Raw genomic sequence first — 20,911 nt, 5'->3', positions numbered from 1 at the left:
TAAATAAAGATTTCAGAGGTTTTTTTGTTTTTTTAAGAAAACTAACAACAGACCACATGAGAGTTTCAAATAAAGAAGGAGTAAGTTTTAGGAGAACTATACTAACATTTCTTTAACCGTATTAAATTTAATGTGTGTATTTAATGAAAAATTACTATATAAGATTTAAGTTGCTAAAAATGTGCAATTCTAGACTCTGTAATTAAAACTTAATTTGTAGTTTCATATAAAGAAAACTATTAATACTGAATGACATAATTCTTTCTCCATGAAATACAGTTTTTATATTGAAATAATTTAGGCATGAGCATAACATTCCTCTAACTTAAAGATGGTTAATAATATCTTACTACTAAGCCATGATGAGCAGGATCAAAAGTTTCCAGGAGATGTGACATTAAAAGCAAAGGCAACAAAAGCAAAAATAAACAAGTGGGAGTACATCAAACTCAAAAACTTGGAAAGGAAATCATCAACAAAATGAAAAAACAACCTACTGAATGAGAGAAAATATTTGCAAATCTTATCTCATAAGAGGTTAATAATATTCAAAATATTTAAAGAACTTACACAACTCAACACCAAAAATATTAAAAAAAATCCAATTCAAAAATGGGCAGGGGATCTGAATAGACATTTTTCCAAAGACAACATGCAGATGGCCAATAGCTACATGAATAGATGCTATCAGGGAAATGCAAATCAGAACCACAGTAATATCACCTCACACCTATCAGAATGGCAGTACTGTTGGTGGGAATGTAAATTGGTGCAGTCACTAGAGAAAACAGTATGGAGGTTCCTCGAAAAATTAAAAATAGAACTACCACATGATCCAGCAATTCCACTTCTGGGTATTCATCTGAAAACAAAAACACAAAATTTGGAAAGATTTATGCACCCCATGTTCACTGCAGCATTATGTACAATAGCCGAGATATGCAAACAACCTAAATGTCCACCAATGGATGAATGGCTAAAGAAAATGTAGTATATATACTATGGAATACTATTTAGCCATTAAAAAAATGAGGTCTTGCCATTTGCAACAACATGGATGGACCCTGAGGACATTATACTAAGTGAAATAAGTCAGGCAGAGAAAGAAGTACTGTATGTTCTTACTAACATGTGGAATTCCAAAACAACCAAACTCATAAATACAGAGAATAGACTGGTAATTGCCAGAGGTGGGAGTGGGGAGTGGGGGAAATATGTGAAGAGAGTCAAAAACAAAATTCCAGTTAAAAAATAAATCAGTCATGGGGATGTAATGTATAGCACGGTGACCGTAGTTAATACTGCATTGCATATTTGCAAGTTGCTAAGAGAGTAAATCTTAAAAGTTCTCATCACAAGAAAAATAATTCTTAACTATGTGTATGGTGACAGATATTAACTAGACTTCTGTGGTGACCATTTCACAATATATACAAATATTGAATCATGTTGTAACCTGAAACTGATATATGTCAATTATATATCTTAACTAAGCCTCAACTTTGGAAAAAAAGAAATTATAGAGGATAAGAACCCCAAGGTGCCTTAATTGTTGTCTGTAAAAGGCAATGTTCAAGAAAATAATTTGCACCCAAACTTTTCAAAAAATGTACAGCTTTCTTAAATAAAAAAAACCAACAGCTTTAGCAAATAAATGTTAACCAAATAATCAAAAAGTACCTAGCAATATGGTGAACATGAAAGTCAAAGAAAATGATCTCCCCTTAGGAAGTTTAAGTTTTAGTCAGGGTGAGAAATAAATATCAAATTTGTGGGAACGACTATAAAGGCAAAGGACATGCAGGGAAAAGACAAGATCAAAGTGTGCTGTTGTAAGTCACAGAGGAAGTAATTCATAAAGCCAGCTTTGCCTTGAAGGATGAGTTAAATTTTTATAAGATGACAAAAGTGAAAGCAATATTCAAGACAAAAAAAATAGGTATACAGGCAATAATAAACACTGGCTTCAGAAGAAGTCTAACCTATTCAGCATTAGTTCAGGCTGAGGAAAGGTGGAAAATAATGTACATAGGAAAGGTGTAGGTATATTATGGAGCTGAAAGCCACATAAGGAAGTCTGGAACTGCCAGTTATTTAAAATGCAAAGGTGGGGAGCTTTATAAGGATGTGTTTTTTTTCTGCATTAATTACCTCACTTTTTTATTACCTTAGTATCTGATTCCTCATTAGGTAGTAAGGTTAAAGAGAATGAGCACCACATCTTATTTACTCATCATTACATCCCCTACATCTAACACAGAGCATAACAAGCGCTCAATAAATATTAACAGAGTAAATGAAGTAGAGAAGAGTAAACTAACAATTATAAATATTAATCTGCAGTCATATTAAAGAAGTGCTGCATATCTCATGTCACTACACTAAGAAACCTGGATTAGTTTAATCTCCCTCCTGGGTAGAGAAGAAAATAAGATCGAGGACTTAGGAAGGCAGGTTAGGAAATGGCAGAACATCCTTCTAACACAGGTGGACACAGGGAAGGTGGGAGGCCAATGAGAGCAATAACGTCCTCATCTCTCATAGTAGAGAGTCAATCAATACTGTCTAAAAGTGAAATATAATGTTCAAACCACTTGAAATGTTTTACATAATCTTTTTTTTCTTAAACTTAGAGGAATCTCTGGGGAAATACTAACACCTGGAGTGAAAAAAAAGTTATTTGAAATTCAGCCATTTCTTCTGTCTCACTAGTTTTTCTTTTCTATAAAATTCAGTTGGAATTTAAAATTTAAATTAAAATGGTAAATTTAAATATTATGATTCCATTTTTATAAAATAATCTCCATATATCTATTCTTCTGTATGTACATGCACAGAAAGATGTCCAGAATAATTTTCCTCAATGTTAATGTTATTTTCAGATAGGTGCAGGGGATTAAGAGTATACTTACTTGATGAGCACTAAATATAGAACTGCTGAATCACTGTATTATACACCCGAAACTAATATATAACACGGTATGTTAACTACACTGGAATTAAAATTTTTTTTTTTAAAGATTTGATTTATTTATTTGACAGAGAGAGACAGTGAGAGAGGGAACACAAGCAGGGGGAGTGGGAGAGGGAGAAGCAGGCTTCCCCCTGAGCAGAGAGCCCGATGTGGGGCTCGATCCCAGGACCCTGGGATCATGACCTGAGCCGAAGGCAGACGCTTAACAACTGAGCCACTCAGGTGGCCCCGGAATTAAAATTTTTTAAAATAATGTTACTTTCAGAGTTAGGAAGAATGTCTCTTAATGTATTATAATTAGTCTCCTGTGTTGGTTAATTTCTTTATAATAAAGATAAATCACTGTTTGAAAAACAAAGAAAAAAAGTTAAGATGACTTTCAAGACTGAGCAACTGAATAGTTGGTTGGGCCACTTAATGAGATGTAAATAGAAGATTGATTTTGTTTTGTTTGTTTTTGTGGGAGAAGATCCAAAAGTTCAGTTTTAGACATGTTAAGTTTGTGATGTCCGAGAAATGTACGAATTGAGATGTCAAGAGAGAGTTGTATATTTGAACCTGGTAACTCCGAATAATGATTTAGGTTAGGGATATAAATTGTGGGGCACCCACAGACATACAGGATACTTAAAGGTAAAGGTGTAAGTGGATGAACTTGGGGTAGAACAAAGAGGAAAAAGTGCAACTGGGACAAAGTCCTTAGTATTCCAAATTCTAAAAATTGCTTAGAAAATGCAAAAGAGAAAAAATAGCAGCTGTGGAAGTGTCACAGAAGCAAAGAGAACTTTCACACAGAAAGAAATGGTCCACTCCATCAAATGCTGATAGTTATAATAAGAAGAGAATTAAAAAGAGGAGAATCTATTACACTCATCAGCACAGAAGCTACAAGCGACTTGAACAGGATGTGCAATTCTGACAGAGTTAATAGAGTCAATGTCACATCTAAGTGGGCTGAGAAGTAAAGAGAGGTGAGCAAGTGGGGACGGTTTGTACAGATTACTTGCTGTGGTGAGAGGAAGAGAAACAGGGCAGTGACTTCAGAGACAGGAGGTCAAGAGAAATTTCTTTTTGAGTGTGTTTCATTGTAAGATGAAACATGTGAGGGCATGTCTGCACCCAGATACCGAAATTAGAAAAGGACAGGCTAGAAGTGGAAACAAAGAGGATAGGAGGGCTAATCAGAGGAGCAACCTTCTCATATATTAGTCATTTACAAGATTTCTAGGATCTGAACAAATAAAAATTCAGAAATTTACAGAGAATGTGATTCTATTAAAAAGTGAAAATCCATGGGGCGCCTGGGTGGCTCAGTCGGTTAAGCCTCTGCCTTCGGCTCAGGTCATGATCCCGGAGTCCCGGGATCGAGTCCCGGATTGAGCCCAGCATCAGGCTCCCTGCTCTGCAGGAAGCCTGCTTCTCCCTCTCCCACTCCCCCTGCTTGTGTTCCCTCTCTCGCTGTCTCTCTCCTTGTCAAATAAATAAACAAAACCTTTAAAAAAAAAAAAAAAAGTGAAAATCCACATTTCACTAAGCCCTGTATTAGCCTCATCTAAGTGCTGTGGCAAACCTACAGAAACTGTATTAAATTTACCCTCATTCAGAGGGGGAAAAAGTGAATGGAACAAGCAGTGCTAAGTATAGAAGGCAAATACACTCATGAGATGATCTACTGAAGGGAACAGTATAATAAAGGTACAATTAGAAACAAAACCAATGTAGAAAGTAAAGAAAATGATGTAGGTAAGGATCCAAAACACAGAGAACCACAAGCTTTATAGAATACAAAGCTACGATATAAATTATCACTATTGGGCCCCAAAGATCAATGCTAGACTGAAATTATTAGAAGAAAGTAAAGTATCTAACCTCAAATGTATGACTTAAAAATATAACTGAATATTATGAACATAAACTTTGAAATACAATGAAATAAACATATTGTCAAAGAAAAACTTGTTTAAAAAGCACAAAAAATAAAATACAAACTTTTCCTCAGAAAATGATTTGGTCTTTTTCTTTCTCTTATTGCTGATGCTGTAAATATAGCAAATTACTTGGCAGCATGTAGAAGACTACTGGCGTACTGAAAGAATGAAGATAAAATTTACTTCCTAGTCAAACACAAAAATCATATAAAGCAAGCAGATACAAACACTTGAAGTACTACTGCTACTACATCTATTATGAATATTTTTATAGTGCTTGCTACATGCCAGGCACTGTTAAGTCATTTTAATTTTTCTTATGCAATTCTCATAATAGTTCTATGAGGTAAATAATATAATTTTCCTCTGTCTTACAGATGGTACCTGAGATCCCAACTCACACAGCTAGTAAGAGCAAGCAGTCTTGACTCGAGAGTCCATGTTGCTAATCTAACCACCATACCACCATACTACACAACTCTATTACATGTATCATTCATACATATTACATGTATGCATTCCATTTGAAAAAAGCACATGCTATGCAAATTAATATATTTTATTCCCTGGGGCATTTTACTTCTTGGATGGCTTTTTACATGAATTAAAATCCTATTATTATTTTTTAAACAAGAATACTAGGGGAAAAAAAAAAAAGGAAAAAAGAAAAAGAATACTAGGGAAAAATACTACTATTTTTTATATAAAGAAAAAGACATTCACTCACTGTATCAGTAAAAAGAGGCTAGAATCTATATTCTATAACTACAAAACTCAGAAATATACTTGCCACGCAGAGGCAAGTTCTACTGAATAGATTCTTCCTAGTATTCTTCATCATTGCTACATGAGGTACCTGATGCTATACTTGAGAAGTTAAAATGTAATGTGAAAATACATTTTGAGATAAAGGACACACCACTCAAAGAACTATAATAGCTACAATTTTTCTACCTTCTTTGAACTAAAAGTCCAAAAATGAAACTCAGCTATTAATGGTAAAAAAAACAAAGTTTGAGTATAAGATCTATAATATATACTACCATCAGAGATTCTAATTTTAGAAAAGTGATTGCTTTATTTCTTAGGTAGAGCATTCTCACTGACCCCCTCCCTGTTGGCTGAAAAAGTTACTTTGCTAGTAGAAAGGGGAAAAAAAAAGAATCACAAGCCTATTCCGCTGTTTTTAAAAGTGGTAATTTATAGGTAGGAAAACAAATTATAGGTCTATATATGACCAAAAAGGTTTAAACCTTGGGAAAACTGAGATTAAGGAGTAATGGTTAACATCGAGGAGCAAAATTTGAGCCTCAAGATAAATCATGCATTTTCAGGCCTCTTTCAAGTCTCTATTATGGAAGGAGTTCCATCAAATACCAACCCAGGGAAACCCCAGTTGACTCCCAAGTAAACTGAAGAGTATGCAAAATGCCTCTTTTTAAAGAGGCATTTGTAATGTAAATCAAACAAAAGTGGAAGACATTGTACTGATACAGAACCTAAATGTAGACAAAAGCCATTATATAAAAACCTAATAGCTATATTTATTTTGTCTAAAGTTACAACTTACCTTTAAACATGCTTTAAAAATCTGCTCATTTTCAATACTTTTTGAAAGTATATAGAACATATGCTTAATTGTTTCTGCAAGATAGAAAATGTACCTCAGGTAAAATTTAGCACCTTACCTTAGACCAAAGATGTGTGATTGTTCATAGTTGAATAAAGAACGAATCTTAGCTTCTGAATTCAAAATTGTAAGTCTATCTATAATATCCTGAAAAAGAAAGAGCTGGAGTGAGACCATTTAAAGAAAAATCAACTCAACAAAGATTTATTTAGATTTATGGTTCTCAAACTTGGCTTTACATTTGATCATCTAGAGAGAGGTTAAAAAAAAAAAAAAAAGATGCCCAAGTCTCACCCTTAGAGATTCTGAATTAATTGGTCTAGGTGTGTCTGGGTATTAAGATTTGTCAAAGTTCCTGAAATGAGTCATCTCATGTTTAGCCAAAGTGGAGAATCACTAATTTCTACCCCATTCTGGTACTGCATGAGCAACTTATCTACAAATGTAAAGCATGAACAGTGGATTTAAATAGTTTTATCTAGTAGCTGAGATTTTGTTGATAGTCTCTGCTCATGTAAATCAGTGGTTTCCAACCCTGGTTGAAAATTGGAATTACCTAGAGAACTTTAAAAAAAATTATATATACATATAAATATATGAATAATGCCCAGGCTCTACCTCAGACCAATTAAGTCACTATCCTTGGGGGTCAGATTCTGACATTAATATCCTTTTAAAAGACTTCCAAGTTGTTGCAATGTGTAGCCAGGCTTAAAAATCATGATGCAAGTGCAGAGAGAACCTGATGACCCAGGTGCCACCAGCCATCCCAAGCCCTGACCATGTAAGCCAACTATGCGATTTTGAGCACTCTCTAAAAGTATTTTTTTATAATGCCCTGCTTTGTGTATTTCTTTGGGTTTAGGCCTAAGAAATTTGTTCACAGATGAATACTTGTCTCTCTCACTGTTCATTTTCCTAACCAAGAAACTTGCTACCCTCCAGTGAGTTCAAATTGAAGACTTCTGTGACCTATGATAGGTCAAAATGAAGGTTTTGCTAGGGAGTAAAGTCATGTAATATTTACAGAGGTCTATGTGGATGATAGTACAAATGTCATATGATCAAATAAATAAGAAGCATGGAAATGACTTTGCAAGGTTGAGGAAATAATGAATCTTTCAAAATTTGAAAAACACAAATCGAAACATAGTAAAAACTGGATTTTGTGTCAACTTGTATAGTAAAAGTTTATAGCTAACACCTAGGAATGCATTTATTATCATTCTACGGATATCTTGTAAAAATGTGTAAGTACTAACACAAAAGTTTATAATCAGCAAATATTAAATAAACTGCCTAACATGAAGAATAAAACAATTGCTATCTTAAAATCTGTCATTTTGTCTGCTTCTTAGCTGGGCACTTCTTGTTTCAAACATTATGATAGAACATGAACTAAGTAATTCATTCTATTGCCAGCTTCACATTCAGATTCTCAATAATTTACCCACTCTCTTCTTTTTCCTAATTTCTCCTCTGACAGTCCTGATTAAACACAGTGACAGAGCCGTTGAGCTCTGCTTGACTTGTCCAGCACCTGGATACTATTCAGTAGTCTTTGCAGTATATATATGGAGAAACTTGTTTGCCAAGTGTTGCTTCAAAGAGGTATTTTTACTGCTTAAAATAATTTAAGAAATGATCACTGTTTTATCACAATCTTCACAGATTAATCTAGAATTATGTATCACTGGTCTTCTCTTATCTGAGAGAAGAGAATCTGCCAATCAGTTCTATGCATAGTAGCTTCTGGAAGGATTACTACAGATTTCTCTTCATTAGTAGGATACTAGTATAGTTGACTGAAATTTGTCCATCTATCTGAATACTAAGCTCAGACTTTGACAGCCAGTGACACTTTGGGACTCTATAAAGTTCTAGTTCCATACCTAAGTACTGGATATATTAAGAATAAAAGAGAGAATGTATTACCAGCAAGCTAATGGAAGAGTAGATTGCAGTGATCTATCAATGATAATGCATTTTCAGAGAACAAATGTTACGGTAAATAATTTGTTCTTTAAAGAGGATTACACTGATGGATCACCACTTAGGGAAGAAAACGAAACTCCTGGGAAGCCTGCCTTATGGAGAACTTCAGTTTCTAAGCACTGCAACATGTGTCAATAAGGCAATCACTTTTCTAAATCAAGCAGCATCTTCCTTACAATGAGCTAGTGGCAAGTAAGGCCTGGGACTCAAACAAACAAAAACAAAAACAAGTCTGAAATTCTTTCAAAGGATACTGTCCAGCTGGAAAATACATTCAATGATCTAGTAGGCCAGAATGAGACCAAAACTAGGAAAACAAAGGAATATCCATTCACATAAATACATACATGCCTGAGGGCCTGCTGTGAAAGGAGAGGGAGAGATCAGTCATAATGCCAATACTCCTGCACCTGCACCAGTAGGAGTGGCTTGTGACTGGTTAGCCCATGAGCATCCCCAAAGAAAACTCAACCTTCAACGTTCTTCCTTGGGATTTTTCAAGTGGGAGGGGTCTTAATCCATTCTGGCTGCTGTAACAAGAGTACCATAGACTGGGTGACTTATAAACAACAGAAATTTTATTTCTTACAGTTCTGGATGTTGAGAAGTCCAAAATCAAGGCACCAGAAGATTTTGTGTCTGGCAAGGACCCACTTTCTAGTTTATAGATAGTCATCTTTTCACTATGCCTTCACATGACAGAAGGGGTCAGGGATTTCTCTAGAGTCTATTTTTTTTTCAATCAGCCATAATTGCAGCACCTCGGATAAACCTCATTGGCTATGATACTGCCACTGTGCAAAACCGGAGTCTTTTTTCTTTTTTTTTTTTTTTTAAAGATACTACTCACTTCCTGAAGGCCCACCTCCAAATATCACATTGGGGATTAGGTTTCAACATATGAATTTGGGGGGTACATGTTCAGTCTACAGGAGGGAAGTAGAGGGAAAGGCCACTCTCCTATTTGATGGCATAGTGAGTTAAATTGTGACCCCCCCCAACAAAAGATATGTCCACATTCTAATCTCCAGAACCTATGATTGTTACCCTATTTGGAAAAAGAGTGTTTGAAGAGGTAATTAAGAATTCTGAGATAAGATCATTCTGGATTAACCCAAGTGGGCCCTAAGACTGTGACAAGTGTCCTTAGAAGAGAAAGACAAGGGGAGATTTAAGAGAGATGAGGGAGAGAGCCTTGTGAAGATGGAGGGCAGAAACTGGAGTTATGTAGCAACAAGACATGAAATACCTGGAACAACCAGAAGCTGGAGGAGGCAAGGAAGAATTCTCCCCTGGAGTCTTTGGACGGAATGTGGCCCTATTAACACCTTGATTTTATTTTATTTATTTATTTATTTTTTAATTTATTTGTTTGACAGAGAGAGAGACAGCAAGAGAGGGAACACAAGCAGGGGGAGTGGGAGGGGGGGAAGCAGGCTTCCCGCCGAGCAGGGAGCCCGATGCGGGGCTCGATCCCAGGACCCCGGGATCATGACCCGAGCCAAAGGCAGACGCTTAACGACTGAGCCACCCAGGCGCCCCAACACCTTGATTTTAGACATCTGTCCTCCAGAACTGTAAAAGAATAAATTTCTGTTGTTGTCAGCTACCCAGTTTGTGGTCATTTGTTATGGTAGCCATAGGAAACAAAGACAAGGGGAAATGGTGAAGATGTCAGTACAGAGTAACAGGTAGTCCTATGTACTCTCCTATAGAGAACACCATCTCAAGAAGAAAACACTAATGATAATTATACCAGACAATTCTATAGCATTTATTACCTGCCAAGCAGTGACTTAAACTTTTATATTTCACTTAATTCTCACAACAACCCTGGGATAGGAACGTTATTGCTCTCTTTTAACAGAAAATTAAAGTTTACCTTGTCTGAGGTCATATAGTTTGTAAAAGGCAGAACTGAGAATCTAATCCAGGCAGTCTGGCTTCAGAATACAAACTCTTAACCACTACACTATGTATAGCTTTCAATAAAGCCAAGATAGAGAGTAGTAACAGGACAAAATGACACAGAGAGACAGACAGATGTGAACCTGACTACATTCGAAGTTCTATTTCTACTTGTCCTTGTTTTTTGTTTTGTTCTTTGCTCTTGTGGCATAACGAAGTCCACAAATATTTTATTTAGCATATACTGCACATCTACTGTGTGCCAGGCATTATGCTAAATACTGCAAACATATTCTCAGGGTTGACAAAGAGCTTAAAGATTATGTACTACAGCCATCCAATAGGTTCTTGGATCTGATCTGCAGTATCTCCACCAAAAAGAACTCAGGAACTTAACAGAATCCCAAGGCAGCCTATCCCACTTTTAGTCAGCTCTGACAATTAGCAAGTTCACCCTTAGGTTAAATAATTGTTTATACTCCTTGGTTATGCGAAGAGAACTATAATCAGCTATCACCTCTTGTTAAGAACATGGAATACTCCTGTCACTGGTATTGGCATCCAAGTTTCTCAGTTATCTCCCACACTGTTACTCCACACAAGCTGCAGATGTTTATTAGAGCCAACAAATTTTCTTTTTTTTTAAGATTTTATTTATTTATTTAAATTTTATTTTATTTTATTATGTTATGTTAGTCACCATACAGTACATCATTAGTTTTTGATGTGGTGTTCCATGATTCATTGTTTTCGTATAACACCCAGTGCTCCAAGCAGTACGTGCCCTCCTTAATACCCATCACCAAGCTAACCCATCCCCCCGACTGAAACCCTCAGTTTGTTTCTTGGAGCCCATAGTCTCTCATGGTCATCCCCCCTCTGATTTCCCCCCCTTCATTTTCCCTTTCTCCTAATGTCCTCCATGCTATTCCTTACATTCCACAAATAGGTGAAACCATATGATAATTGACTTTCTCTGCTTGACTTATTTCACTTAGCATAATCTCCTCCAGTCCCATCCACGTTGATGTAAAAGTTGGGTATTCATCCTTTCTGATGGCTGAGTAATATTCCATTGTATATATGGACCACATCTTCTTTATCCATTCATTTGTTGAAGGGCATCTCGGCTCTTTTCACAGTTTGGCTATTGGGGACACTGCTGCTATGAACATTGGGGTGCATATGGCCCTTCTTTTCACTACATCTGTGTCTTTGGGGTAAATACCCAGGAGTGCAATTGCTGCGTCACAGGGTAGCTCTATTTTTAATTTTTTGAGGCACCTCCACACTGTTTTCCAAAGTGGCTATTCCAACTTGTATTCCCACCAACAGTGTAAGAGGGTTCCCCTTTCTCCACAACCTCTCCAACATTTGTTTTTTCTTGCCTTGTCAATTTTTGCCATTCTAACTGGTATAAGGTGGTATCTCAATGTGGTTTTGATTTGAATTTCCCTGATGGCTAATGATGATGAATATTTTTTCATGTGTCTGTTAGCCATTTGTATGTCTTCTTTGGAGAAGTGTCTGTTCATGTCTTCTGCCCATTTTTTGACTTGATTACTTGTTTTTTGGGTGTTGAGTTTGAGAAGTTCTTTATAGATCTTGGATATCAGCCCTTTGTCTGTAGTATATCTTCTCCCATCCTGTGGGTTGCCTCTTTGTTTTGTTGACTGTTTCCTTTGCTGTGCAGAAGCTTTTTATCTTGATGAAGTCCCAAAAGTTCATGTTTGCTTTTGTTTCACTTGCCTTTGGAGATGTATCTTGAAACAAGTTGTTGTGGCTGATGCCGAAGTGGTTACTGCCTAAGTTCTCCCCTAGGATTTTGATGGATTCCTGTCTCACATTGAGGTCTTTCATCCATTTTGAGTTTATCTTTGTGTATGGTATTAGAGAATGGTTGAGTTTCATTCTTCTGTATATAGCTGTCCAATTTTCCCAGCACCATTTATTGAAGAGAATGTCTTTTTTCCATTGCATGCCAATAAATTTTCTTATGCAGGTCAATAAATTTCCTCTTCCGCTGAAACTAATTCAAATGGAGTTTTTCCAATAACCAAAGGGGTCCTACCTAATACATCACTTATATAGCTGGAAATTAAGTGATAGGAACTGAAAAACAATCAAAGATTATATGTGTTAAAGGGACAGAATATTTTGTTGTTGACCTTTAACTTATTAAAGTACAACTTGAGAGTTGTTTGCAGGACCTAGAGTTTTGGTAGATATCTGTTATGAAATGATAAGAAGTTAAGGTCTAACATCCCTAAAATATAAACAATTCCTCAAAAGTAAGAAAAAGAAAACAAAGAGAAAATTAATAAAAATAAATTGAAACACCACTGAGAAGTCACCAATGGCCATTAAGCATATGAAAAAATGTGTTCACAAGAAAAACATACATTAATACTTTTCTCCTGTCAGACAGGTATCTAAACCTGTGATCACATAAACTTCTTAATGAGACTGCTAGAAAACAGTCACTATTATATCTCATTGATGGGAAAGCAGAAAGATTATTCCCTGTGGATAAAAAAACTAGCAATATATACTAAAATTACATATGAATTTACCTTTCAACCCAGTGACTCCACTTCTAGAAATCTATCCCAAAGATTCTATAGTGGGCAGAATTTAAGAGCTCCCAAGATTCTGAGGCCTTAAACACTAATGCATGTATTGCTGTGAAGAGATTTTTGCGGAAGTCCTTAATTGATTTTAAAATAGGAGATTATCCGAGTGGCTCTGATATCATCACAAGAGCCATTCAAAAGAAAAGAATTTTCTCGGGGCTGTTCACAGAAGAGGAAGTCAGAGAGATTCAAAGCATGAAAGGGATTTGACAGGAGGGGTGTTGTTCACTGTTGAAATGGAGAGGGCCACTGAACAAAGCCCCAGGAGCAACTCCTGCCTGACAGCCAGCAGAAAGCCAGGCACTTTAGTCCTACAACCTAAGAAATTGAATTCTGCTTAGTATTAATTTGGAATTGCAGTTTTCCCCAGGGCCTCCAGATAGCACTTAGCCTGGCCAACATCTTGATTTCGGCTTATAATACTCTGAGCACAAAACCCAGAAACACCGTGCGAGACTTCTGATGTACAAAATTGTGAGCTCCTAATTGTGTGGTTTTAATTTGTTAAGTTTGTAGCAAGTTGTTATGCCAGAGTAGAAAAAATATATAGGCACACTGGTAAATACAATAAACATAAACCAAGCTATTAATTTTGGCATAACTTTAAATAGCAAAAACCTTAAAGAATCCAGCGTCCACCAACAGATGATTGGATGAATAAACTCTAGCACAACAGTATACCAAGCATTTGTAGAAAAGGATAAGGGCAGAGCTCTACATACTGGTATGCAGTAATCTCAAAGGTAAAGAATTAAAAGAAAAATGCAGAGACAGGACAGTGTTTAGAGCATACTATCTTTTGCTTAAGTCTGGAGGGAAAGAATATATATTATTTTTTAAAGCAACAGTTGTAAAGTAACAGTTGAAGTATAAGCCAAAAACTAATAAAAAGTGTTAGTTATAAGGGTGCTATAAAAAAGAACTTTCTGCAATGATGGAAATATTCTGTCTGTGCTATCTAATGTGGTAGTCATTGGCCACCTATGGCTAGTGGGTACTTGAAAACTTGAAATGTGGATAGAACTTAAAGGAGAGAAATTTTGAATTTTATTTAGTTGTCATTAATTTAAATTTAAATAGCTACATGGAGCTAGCTGCTATTATAATGAAGATCAATACATACATACGGTGAGAAAGGACAAAAGGGATTAATATGTAAGCACATTCTGTGACTATACCTTGTTACATATTGGAGTCACATATTTTAAAAGAACATTAAATCATGTAAGAATCGAAAAGACAAAATTAATACAAAAGGTAAAACAACCTCTCAATTTAGAACACTCTAAAACAAGTCTATTAAGTTAGTGGCATAACGAGGCAGAACAGAGATTTACTTACTTCAAGTAACTTTAAAACACAACATTTTGATTGCAAATCCCTGGTGGCATAAATACTAATAACAAAACTAACTGAAATGAAATGTCAATATGCATGCACTAATCTTATTTTATTCTGAAACTATTATATGTACACTGTACAATAAAAGCAAATAAGTAGTTTCATTCATGTCATTAGTAACCAAGCTTTTCAGTGAAAGAGAAAAAATCTAAGAAAAAAATCAATACAGGCTCATGATGAATTTCTCTTTAAAAAAATACTTATACTCTTCAGCTGTCCACTGAAAGGACTAGAAATAATGACAGCCCTAAACAATGAACATTTCTAGTGTCCAGGTTATAGTTTCTAAATAGCAAGTCCTAGTAAAAGGAACAACTCTTTGAAGATGGCCAATTCCAGGACTGAGACAGAAAATGTATACAATGAGCCCAGAACATCTTACATGAGAAATATATCAAACAGGAATAACAACATGTCAGAAGGACTCCGTAGCCAAGGAATATCTTGATTATCAAAAGCAAGAATGATTAACTGTACTGGATTGAAACATATACATATAAAAACTAGAAGCTCATAATGATACTAATAAAAAACATCCCTTTTGGAGATTACTAGACCAATTCACTACTTTGAGAATTTATAAATAGTCAAGCATTTATTCTGCCATTCCTGAAAAAAAAACTTTTTCAGGGTTTCCTTTATTATTTAAATAATTCCAGTGAAATACAGAAAGAATGACAGAACTAAAATCACCACTTCACATCTCCTGGTGAAACAATGAATCAATGCAACCCAGGACAAATAACCCAGTTTTTCCAATTAATCAATGACATGGAAACAAAGAAAGAACTGTTTTAGAAAAAAGATGTAAAAGACATAATGACTGAATGCAATGTATGGACCTTGTTTGGATCATGACTTGACCAACTATTAAAAAAAAAAAAAGACATCTTAAGAAAAAGGAAACTTCTATATAGACCACATATTAGATAATATTAAGGATTATAGCTAACATTTTAGATATGATTAAAGCCATGATGGTTTACAAGGTGGTAATTCAAACAAAACAAAACAAAACCCAGAGGTCCTTATTACTTAAAGATACATAATAAATTATTTACAGATAAATTGGCATTATGCCTAAAATATGCTTTATAATTCTCCAGGAAAAAAAATGCAGGACTAAAGGAGAGGAAACTGGTTAAGAATAGGGGAATAGATGGCAGAACACTGACAGAATGTTGATAAAAGCTAAAGTTTAGTGTTGAGTATATGGGAGTTCATTATACCATTTTTTTAAATGCAAGTTTGAAAGCATCCACAAAAGTAAGCCCACCCATGAATGTGTGCAGTTAAATACACATACACACACACATGGACATGCACACACACACACACACACACACACACACGGTTCCTCAGTTTAACTTCCTAGGGTTCCTGTGACAGGACTCCCAAAGAAAACAGAAAGATACTAAATTTAAATTCTTTTGAATAAAGCCTAAGAAGGGCCAAGATCATTAAGACCCTATCATATAATTAATAAAACAGTGAAGTTACTGAGAACCTACCATGCTCACAGTAGCAAAAGAAAAACAAAACAACAACTTGCTAGACTTTTTGGGCAAAAGATAAAATCCAGTTCCTCCCCTCATGGATTTTATAGTCCATTAGGAGAGACAAATGCAAAAGTAATTATACAATACTGTGACATATGAGACGACTTCTTTTGAGTAAAGCATGAAAAATGAGGAGATACTATATAGCCAAAAAGCAAGGTTTAGAAAGCTTCCAGATCCCAGAGAAAGGAAGAAACTTGTTCGAAGACCCTGGAAATCAGAGAGTGGAAGGTGACAAGAGAAAAAAAAGGGCTTTGAGAAACAAGGAGAAGCTGTATGTCAGGCAAAGGAACATGGCTACGCATGGAGGCGAAAGGAAGTCAGCAAAGATTTTAAATAGAATTACTACATCTGGTTTTCATTTCTAAAGGACCACTTTGAGAGTAAATCAGCAGGAGGATAAATTACAGGTTGAGACTGGGGGAAAAAAAAGCAGTTAGGATCTCACTGAAGTAATCTAGACAACAAATAAGAGTCTGAGCTAAGGTGGCCTTAATAGGAATAAAAAAAGTAAACAAGATGTAGTTATTAGGGAGGCAAAAATCTATACATGGTGATTAATCGCATATATAGATAGAGAAGTCAGTGATGACTTCCAGGTTTCTAGCGCATTCAGTTATGTGGATGATGGTGCCGTATGCTGAGATAGGAAAACAGGAAATGGAATTGATTTAAAATAGGAAAAAAAAACAAACATTATATTCAGTTCTAGAAGGGGTAAGACTAAGATGCCCATCAGTGTTCCAGATGTCCATTATCTGGTAGAAATCTGAGTATAGATTTGACAGGTGAGCAATATAGGTCAGAACTGTCCATATACAACTAAAGTCACAGTACTGGATGAGATCAATCTGGATAACAGACAGCAGAGGTAGAGAAGTCCACAAAGGAAACTATATAGGAGAGACCAGAGAAGCTGGAAGAGAACCAGAAGTAGAATCACAGACATAGAAGAGAGTGACAAGACTCCCATAACTGATTTCAACAAAGGCAATAATTTTAGGAATATCTTCAAAAACCATTCGCTGGACATCTACTATGTGCTAAATGCTAAGGATGACTAAGATATCCTACTTGCTCTCAGGCACTCACAGGGTAGCAGGGAAGACAGACACATAAATGGCTAATTATAAAACTACTTAAGAAATGCCAAGATACAAGTAGCACAAGGTAAAATTGAAACACTTCAAGGAAAAGAGACTAGAAATTAAAAATCCAACATTAGAAGTATCTATCTTTATATTTCATTCATAAAATTATCAAAAATTTCCAGAGTAATTTTTTAAAAATTATAATGTTTAGGATTAACAAGAATTAAAAATATTCAAATGGGCAAAACTATAGAAAAAACAATAACACACAGGTCAAAGGGACCAGAAAATAGGAATGATTAATAGAATTTCAGTGTTAATTAAATAATTCTTTATGAATGCATAAGTACATATTTTATGTGCTTAATTCATAAAGTTACCCAAAGATAAGGAACTAAATATCTCTAAATGATTAAAACAAGTTACCCATTTGGGAGTATGAATATGAAAAAAGTCTCAAATAAATATGTATATACTGCCCTCATGGGGCAGTAATAGGTAGTTCATTAAAATATAAGCAGAAAATATATTGGACTCCTTGGATCTAGTTTAATCCTAATTATTCTAGCCAATGAAGAAGCAACACTAGTGTGACTAGTAACATAAACCATCCAAAAATCATTCATGTACATATTTCTGTTTATGCCATGTTTCTTTCCTGACTGGGGAGCATTAACCTTGTATTCCAAGAGGTGTTGTAACTTTTAGGTGACCTGGATCAAAAATTCCAGGCACAGATAATTCGGAGCATATTCCATGGGTAAATAAATCAAATCAGCCTTTAAACACCATTAAATAATGTTCCTTTTTTCTGTCAAACTGCACTGTACTACAAATCTCAAATACCACTTATATAAGGTAAAGATTAAAAGAAAATGACTTACAATAACACACGTTGGGACTTCACGAAGAGAATACTCTGCTTTATTAGGAAGATCTTGATTGCCTACCAGCTCATAAACAGCAGGATACGGTAACAAGTTCACCAGTGCTAGAAAAGACTAGGCAGGGAAGAAAGAAAACACTGTCATTTAAATGGTGCATGTTTTTCAACCACATCCATGATACAGTTTTATAGGAGTATGACTATGAGGGTTAATTTTTTAAAATAAGACTAATTAATCTACATAAATGTGAAATACATACATGTTAAGTGCCAAATAGCTAACCTCAACAATAATCTATGTGCTGATAATGCACAACAATTGTAACAGAATATATAGGAGTTGGAAAATGTTTTAAAATGTCTTGTATCTCTTGAAAAGTTTGGTTTTGAGAAAAAAAATGAAATGATTTTATTGCTGGAAAAAGCTGAATAAAATAATATTAAATGTTAAAAAAAAAATGATCCATCTTTCTCATTATATGCATTGTTTTAACTGATGTGTAAGAAATACAAGAGAGTAACACTGTGGGGCTCTGAAGCAAGATAATAAATTCTATATATTCTCGCATTCAGGTCACAAGGCTTTCTTTATCCTTTAACTACATTCACTGGAAATCCAACTAACCTAAATATTATAGTTAATTTAAAAAGCCATGGCTTTACCTATCAAAACCAGCTCATTTTCTGGTGCAATCTTAACAAGTTAATCTCTCCATGAAGTTTTTAAGCTCTCATATTTCATCTTACTAAAAGCAACCTGAAGATTTTTCTCAGGCACAGTTCATTCTTTGGATCACCTGAACAAAAGCATGCAGTGGTTGCCCATCACTATCAAGCCTAAACTCTTTAGCAAGACTTTCAAGGCACTTAACTAATTGACACCTTTCTTCTCTTCACAGTGTCAAAAGCCTTGTTTTCCATTATTCCTCAGCAGGAAATCACTACTTCAGTCAATTGAATCTGCCTGTGGTCTCCTTCAAATAAATGACTGCCACATATGCAAACCTTTTGATCCTACCAACATATTCCTCCTACCCTCCCACTTACTCATTATCCCACTTCATAAACTTGCCACATTTTTTTCTAGAAGGCTTTCTAATGAATTCTATTCACCTCTAGAAACCCTGTGTTCTGCCAATACTTGTATGTTTCATTCATATTGTATTAGTTGTATTTATTTGTAACTATTAAGTTTTCTGCTTATCATTTAAAAAAAATTTTCACTGGATTCAGAAAATTTGAGAATCAAATTAAGAATTTTCACTGTAATCAGAACACGAGAAAATTTAAAAGAACAGTTCATTCAATCTCTCACATACTAGATGAAAAAACTTAAGGACCAGAGAAGTTAAGTGACTCAGCCAAAGACACGCAATCAGAAAGTTGGCAGCAGAACTAATCGGCATTTTCTTATTTTCAGGCTAGGTTACTCATTACAACTCCCAGTATAATCTTCAGACACTATTTAACAATGTCACCAGTGCTACACAGTCCTTGTTTGAGGACTTGGAAGGTACAGTCCATTTTATCTCCACCTCCACCCTTATTACGCCAAATGCAATATTCCTTAACAAATAACAGTGGTTATAGTCAATATATTTAACACAGTGGATTTTAACAAAATGTTGCTGTAGAATGAAAAATGAATTCTTTAAAAGTTTCCTTTTCTTCCCATGAATATTCCATAAAATGAAGATGGAATTTTTAATTACTTCTAAGAAAATAATCTATATACTCCTGATTTAAACCTAGTATCATTTGGATAGTAATAAAGTTATCATAAAGTAGAATGACTAAATTTAATAACCTAGTTGCCATTTACTGAATGCTTATCTAAAGAACACTATGCAAGAAGTGTTCACTATAGAGAAAACAAAACAAAACAAAAAAACTGGTATCAAGGAAAGGATGTTTAAGGAATGTGTCAATTAATTATACATAAAATGAACTGCAGGGAAACTAGAGAGTTCATGGCCACCTACGAAACCACCTAGGAAAAATTCACTAATCATCCAGGTGTTGACTACAAAGATGATTAACATAGATTTCATATTTGTATTATTCATCCAGTTTATGAAAAAAATAAGATGTTAAAAAATAAACAGAAAATGCTTTATAATTTAAATATGTAAATAGGGGCGCCTGGGTGGCTCAGTCCTTAAGTGTCTGCCTTCAGCTCGGGTCATGATCCCAGGGTCCTGGGATCGAGCCCCGCTTCGGGCTCCCTGCTCGGTGGGAGCCTGCTTCTCCCTCTCCCACTCCCCCTGCTTGTGTTCCCTGTCTCGCTGTGTCTCTCTGTCAAAATAAATAAATAAAATCTTTAAAAAAAAAAAATAAATAAAAATAAATAAATAAATATGTAAATATTTTATAAATGTTCTTAATACTTACCCAGTATTTAGAGTTATAAATGAGTCTTATTTAAAATATCCTTCCTATCTATTATTACAAGAAACTTTTTAATAAATGTTCATCTTAACATCTGACACTGTCCATAAAGGCACATGGTCTTTACAAATCACATATCAATACTATCCTGAGAGTTTTTGTATTATTTGCACATGAGGAATTCCATGGGTAAACATGAAACTTCCTCCTTTCACCTAAGAAATAAAACAACCTAGACCACATAGAATCATGGTAACTTCTGATATGGTACTCTAATTATGTAAAACATAAGGTAAAAATTCAGTAATTATAGTTGAACAAAACGAACTAAACAATTTTAAAGAAACGAGAAAATTTCAGCAGCTTGTTTCTAGGAGAAAAAATGCATTTTTCATACAGTGAGCATTTTTTTTAAAAACATTAGCATACTATAAAATTGTGATGTCTTATTTATAATATAATCATGAGTTCCCAAGAAAACATCATAAGACGTGCTAATATCAAACATTAATTATCCT

General features: G+C 35.0%; 1 protein-coding gene across 4 annotated transcripts in view; it reads right to left on the bottom strand.

The window, feature by feature from the left end:
- The window catches only part of TBC1D32 (TBC1 domain family member 32), a 199,939-nt gene that overhangs the window by 98,413 nt on the left and 80,615 nt on the right, over positions 1 to 20,911 (bottom strand). For all 4 annotated transcript variants that reach the window (XR_004299994.1, XM_032407977.1, XM_032407976.1 and 1 more), the window contains 2 exons: positions 18,004 to 18,120; positions 6,591 to 6,679 (listed from right to left, as the gene is read on the bottom strand). Coding sequence is in view for 3 of the 4 variants with exons in the window: in XM_032407977.1 (XP_032263868.1) it covers positions 6,591 to 6,679; positions 18,004 to 18,120 (206 nt within the window). In the remaining variant the exon portion in view is untranslated. The remainder of the gene's footprint in view (positions 1 to 6,590; positions 6,680 to 18,003; positions 18,121 to 20,911) is intronic.

This window comes from Phoca vitulina, unplaced genomic scaffold (genome assembly GCF_004348235.1).
Source record: "Phoca vitulina isolate PV1807 unplaced genomic scaffold, GSC_HSeal_1.0 scaffold9, whole genome shotgun sequence".
NCBI lineage: Eukaryota > Metazoa > Chordata > Mammalia > Carnivora > Phocidae > Phoca > Phoca vitulina.
This window is presented reverse-complemented; position numbering and strand designations above follow the sequence as displayed.